Genomic DNA, 6,159 nt, shown 5'->3' on the forward strand with positions numbered 1-6,159 from the left:
ATATATTTAGCACTTTTTCAGGCCATTTCCTTGTTTGTTTGTTTTTTTATTACATTTTTACCTATTTTAAATGTTAAGCACATTGACTTTGAAATGTGCTATTTAATTAAAATTAACTTGACTTGACTATTGTGTTGATTAGTTAATGAAAATGGGTTTTAAAATTGAGCTCACAGCCTAAAATGACATTGATGTTTCTTACATGAGGTCGTGTGTATCCAGATGACCCAGTTTAGTGTGAACTGGAACCCTCTTTATATTCGTCCCTGTGATTATGACATCACCGCGTTATCGTTTGTCATACAAAATGTTCTGTGTCATGGAAACATGATTGACACTTTGCTCTGGGGGTGGGGGGGGCCGTCCGTGTCCTCGTCACCCGCCCACCCCCTTTCCTCCTCCCACCTCCCCCTCCAGGCGTCAGTGACGTGCAGATAGAAAGCGGGACCTGCCCTCCCGTCGCCATTTTTCGGTCTCGTACTCGCACTTCTGGTGGCTCGGGTGAGGGGGGGGACGAGCAGAAATAAGGGAAAGTAGAAAATAATAGAATCGTTACGCCGGGAATCCCTCGCGAGCGGTGAGGAATGCACGCGTGAGCTCCGGAAGAGCGTCCTGGCACCTGAGATGCACGCGCAGGAGACGAGCCGTTGCTGTGAAATAATTTTTTGTGTGAAGACGTGTTGCGGGCCGCCATTTTTTTGCCGTGCTGCCTCAAAAGTCTGCTCCGACTCGAGAAAGGGGATTCAAAATCGCATTTCCATGACGCGTGCCTTACCGTGACACCACGAAGATACTAGGAAACCATTTCGTTTCCGACTGGCGACATTTTTTGAGCCGACATGAGGATTTATCAGATGAAAAACTGAGGCCACCTTTTCCGCTCTCGTAACTGACACTGACTGGAGGAGATAAATTATTTGAAGAGAAGCCTGGTGTGTTCTCGGAAGGCGGAACGAAAAAGGGAAGCTTCATTGATCATTTGTTGCTTCGCCCTCCGTTGTCGTAAGTTTTTTTTTTTTTTTTTTTAGTGTGTGTCTCTCTTGGCCGCTCAAACAATCACTCAGCCATTGACTGCTCAACACAGGAACCACATTATGTTCCAAAGTTGGATCAAGCCAGTCGCAGCCTGTCTCTGAAAACGTCAGGTTGTTTTTGTTTGCTCATTCTTCTTCTTTTTAATCAGAGGTCTCCGGAGCCTGCAGCGTTTGTGCAGAAACCACTCGAAAAACCTCACAGGGGCGACGTATGCCCTGCCCCGCATCTCCTAAATCCTCCAATTTGCTGTGATTGGCCAATCCCAACCACGCATACACGTTTTAACTTATTGCCTAGGCTTGTTTTGTAATCTTTTTGTAGACTGATATTAACTTATTGTTACAAACAGACATGTCAACTGCTCGGTTTGATTCATCTGACCGGTCCGCCTGGTATTTTGGACCCGTGTCACGACAAGAGGCACAGAATAGGTTACAAGGACAGAGACATGGCATGTTTCTGGTGCGAGACTCGTCGACCTGCCCTGGCGATTACGTGCTGTCAGTGTCGGAGAACTCCAAAGTGTCGCACTATATCATCAACTCTTTGCCCAGCAAGAGGTTCAAGATAGGCGACCAAGAGTTTGACCACCTCCCTGCTCTCCTGGAGTTCTACAAAATCCACTACCTGGATACCACCACGCTGATAGAGCCAGCCCCCAGGTAGGACAGTCATGCCTTCACACACCACCATCACACATCACCACGTAAGACTGCACAATCTAGGTTAAGTAGGTTGTGTATTTTTATCAACCCACTTTCAGTCAGGCCTCAGTGCCCTCCTGATATGCTGTGATGCACTACTTTGCCAAATTTGAATCAGGTGGGAACATTTCCACCACCATCACCATCACCAGCACCACCACACATCCAGTTAACTGTTTTTAGCAAAGCTGTGTGGTGTCCAACACATGAGGTTGGAAACATAAACAATCACCAGCCAAGATGCTGGTGAAGTTTGTGGTTTGCATGTTTATGTATTCAATTAGTAGTGTTTGTATACACATGACCATAGCTGTAACTGGATTCAGCACTGATGACAGTGTTTTTATATCATTATAAATGTGGCATGGTTTCATAACTCGGTCCAATACATTGGGTTTTCATATGGATGTTTCATTTAAAGGTATACTATGCAGGATTTTCCCTTTGATACTTTAATTTTAAGGGTTGTAGTGTAGAAACATTTCATTTTAGTAATGACAGCTGCCACAGATGTTTTTTTGCTCCTTAAATCATCACATCCTGACTGGGATCTCCATTGGGAGAAGCTGTAAGACTCCCAGGTCCAGCGTGCGAGCATTGTTGACAGTCTCAAGCAGTATGCTTTTGCGTGGACTAAAGCCCCTTTTACACTGCCAGATTTTCCGCAAATGTTGGGCGGTTTTGCTGGTCAGCTGCGAGCATTTAGACACACAGAGGCAGAATGGCAAGTTGATCCGAGGTGCCCAATTTTCCGCCTTGTAGGGTAGACATATTGGCGGAACCCTTTTAGTTTAAACAGACCGCGGCGACTTTCCACAACGGGAGGGGCTGTTGATGACGCCGTACGTCCGAGCCACTGGCGGTAGAGAAACAGGAAACAGCTGATAGCAGGAATTAGCGAGCGGCTAGCAGCAAGATGGAAACGCAAACCTTACAGACACTGTAAAGATGAGCAACTGGAGAGACAAGGAATTGCGCACCCTCCTTGCCCTCGCAAACGAAGAGGCCATTAACCGTCACGGGGACAGTGAAGAGCGGGCCGATTTACGAGAGTATCGCCACCTGACTAGCCACGACTTCGTTTTGTTACTTGCTCACGCCCCCCATTGCCCCGAAAAAGGCGCATTCTGTATAAACAACAGTAGGTAGGCAACAATTTGCCGCACTTCCCGATTTTGTTTTTACACTGCCAATGCTGAAAGAAGACTGATTAGGCTTTCCTGCAAATTTGCACAATTCCTATCAAAAAAGTGCTTAAGTCAGCCAATCACAAGGGATAATGGAGCAACATTATTAACAATATATTATGCAGGAATTTCCTAAAAAAAAAAAAAAACCCTCCATATTTGCAGTGCTCGAGACATTGACAATTTATACCCCCAAAGCAGTCAGGTGAGGTTGCTGCTTTATGAAAAGGTTGTGATCAGGTGCCATGCTGTAAGCAGCAGACATCCAAGAGGCACAGTGCCCAAATGAATGGTGAACTGGGATTGGCTTTTACTTTCACTTTCGCTTGTGAACATGTTGACCAACAACAGCAATTAACCGCAATCATGTATAGTATACCTACGTCTATATACTACATTAGAAGACATTCATGTGCCAGTGTGCTGCCGCATTTTTACAAATGTGAAATGTGCCCTTCCACCTAACATCATCTTTTATTGAACACCATTAAAAGATGTCTGTGATCCTTGAGAGAAACCTGTCCCTGCCCCATTTTTGAGTTTTCATATTATCCATTTGTCAGTGGCCTCCTTTCTATGGCAGTAACAATATGTCTCCTTCCTTTGCCTCATTATCATCATCTCTCAAGGTACTCAAGCTCAGTGAGCGCAGCCGTCCAGCCCATGGGCGGCCTGGAGGAGAACCTGGAGTATGTGCGGACTCTATACGACTTCACTGGCAGCGATGCAGAGGACCTTCCCTTCAAGAAGGGGGAAATCCTCATCATCCTGGAGAAACCCGAGGAGCAGTGGTGGAGCGCCAAGAGTAAAGAGGGACGTGTTGGGATGATCCCCGTGCCCTATGTGGAGAAATTGGTACGACCTTCGCCTCATCCTGGCCAGCCTTCCCACGGATCTCGCAACTCCAACAGCTACGGGATCCCCGAGCCCTCCCACGCCCTCGTCCACGCCTACGCCCAGCCCCAGACGCCATCGCCGCTGCCCCCTGGCACACCTGGAGCAGTTATCACCCCTCTACCGTCCATGCAGAACGGTCCTGTCATGGCTAAGGCGATCCAGAAACGAGTGCCCTGTGCTTATGACAAAACAGCTCTTGCTTTAGAGGTATTGTAAACTGGGATTTATCTTATCTAAAAAATGTTATGTCTGTTGTCCTTCCTCTCTGTCTTTGTAGGAGATGGCATTTACTTCATGATTGTTCAGTGGATTGCTGCTGTTGTGGGAGAATAAGTACTGTAGTCAGCAATACTTACAGTCTTACAAAACATTACCAAGCACAAATATCCTTGACACATCCAGAATACAGGTTATGTGAGAAGTCTAGCTTATTGTAGGTCACATAACCACAACATCAGAGTTTTCTTTCAGAGTAACTTTGAATCATAATGCAGTAGATCTTCATGCCAAGTTGTAGTAGGCAACTCAGCATCTCTTAACATCATGCTGCCAGCTCCGGATAAAAGTTTCACACCTGTTTCACCTCCGGCCTCTTGTCGTTGTTGTGGTCAGAAGTGTGCTCGAGTGAACCTGTAACCACACCCATCAGTGATGTTACAGGGTCTTGGAGTCCGCCTGTACACCACTGCAGCAAGGCAAGAAGTTAAACCACTGGAGGTCTAAAAAAACAAGCTTTTTAGTTTAGTTTAGTTTAGTTTAGTTTTGGTCATTTTCCAACTTAAAAACACTAGTATAGTAGAGAGAGACAATACATAAAAATCAAGTTAATGTTTTTTTAGCATTCTAGAAAAATAACTAAACAAAACAACATTCATTGTTTTTGTCATCTCTCTCCAAAATATGCAGAACAATAAGATACTGACAGAACCAAGTATATATACATTATACAGGCCTATTGTCTGCCCAGATATCCCAAACACATTTCATGTACTCTTTGGTGTACATACTTCAGTTTTATATTTGTTAATCATCAAACTTATGTGTGTACTACACACTTTCATTTCTGTCTCTAACCCATTCCACAAATTTACACCATATCCTGAAATACATCAGGAGGTGTTATATGTAGCTATTTAAAGCTGCACAGCCCTATTCAAACTTATGACTCGACATTTCTACCATAGTGCTAAAAAAAGTGTCCAAATGTGTCACTGGAAGATTCCCAGGTCCAGCGTGTAAGCCTTGTTGACAGTCTCAAGCAGTCAGCGTTTGCACGGACTAAGTTAACCAATCATAAGAGATAATAGGGCAACATTATTAAAGATATATCATGCAGAATTTCCTATAAAACAACGTATAGACTCGTATAGAAGTAATCCCTCTAAATCACCACCTATGACCCATCAGAAGTTTGTGGAGACTCTGCCCTTTGCCTGTGTTTTCTTATTTTCTGTGTCTGGGGGATTATTGGGCGTGTTCTCCAACAGTGCACAGGTGAGGTCATTGCTTTGAGAAAAGGTACAGACCAGGTGCCAGACTATCATCAGCAGGAATCCAAGAGATACAGCACCAAAAAAATTCAAATATAGCGAAGCGAAATGCCAAACGAGTGAATCTGGCGTTTACTTTCATTTTCACTGGTTAGCATGTTTACAGACCATAACCAACAAGTTTGCATATTACCCCTTTCCATATAGAAATGTTGCGCTGTCACTTCTTGTTTTTTGTGAAAAGGTTGAAAATGTCAGTTTCACACCTCAAACGATGTATTTCTAGCACTGCACCATTTCTTGGAAGCACTAATTACATTCAGCATTGACATTATAGGAGGCTGCTAGTAATGACAAGAGGGGGAAAACACCAGTGCCGCCTACAGCGTTACCACAGCAGTCATGTTGCTTTTATGTGTGAATGTGTCGTAAGATAACTTGCAGCTCTTCTGCAGTTCTCTGACATTTGAGCATATGGTGGGTGGTCACTCCAAACAGCAGACCATATCTGCAGGTGACTCTTGTCTACTCTGGTCTACTTCAACGTGTTGCTCTGGGGCTGCCATTATGCTGCTGATTCATTGGGTGGGGGATGATACTTGTTGATGGCATCCATTGAAAGTGAATGACGTATTTGTTGTTTGATGTCAGATAGGTGTTGGAGAGCCTCTGTATTTTGTCTGTCAGTGATAACAGTGTTTTGTTGTCTTGAAATGATACAAGCAAAATACACTTTGGCAGCTATAAATTGAAGGTGGGCGGGGACCACAGCCTTGTGCCCCAGTTTCCACTGTTAGGGGTGAGTTGAGCCCCAGTTCGACCAGTTGTCTGACTCACAGTGGCTCA

At 44.6% G+C, this 6,159-nt stretch overlaps 1 protein-coding gene across 1 annotated transcript; it reads left to right on the top strand.

Annotated features, from left to right (window-relative positions):
* Nucleotides 1–456: 456 nt before the first annotated feature.
* On the top strand, nucleotides 457–4,061 carry crkl (v-crk avian sarcoma virus CT10 oncogene homolog-like). The gene is made up of 2 exons (XM_049604543.1): nucleotides 457–1,697; nucleotides 3,556–4,061. Exons 1-2 carry the CDS (start codon nucleotides 1,387–1,389, stop codon nucleotides 4,037–4,039), a joined length of 795 nt encoding a protein of 264 aa, XP_049460500.1. The 5' UTR covers nucleotides 457–1,386; the 3' UTR covers nucleotides 4,040–4,061.
* Nucleotides 4,062–6,159: the final 2,098 nt, after the last annotated feature.

This window comes from Epinephelus fuscoguttatus, linkage group LG18 (genome assembly GCF_011397635.1).
Source record: "Epinephelus fuscoguttatus linkage group LG18, E.fuscoguttatus.final_Chr_v1".
NCBI lineage: Eukaryota > Metazoa > Chordata > Actinopteri > Perciformes > Serranidae > Epinephelus > Epinephelus fuscoguttatus.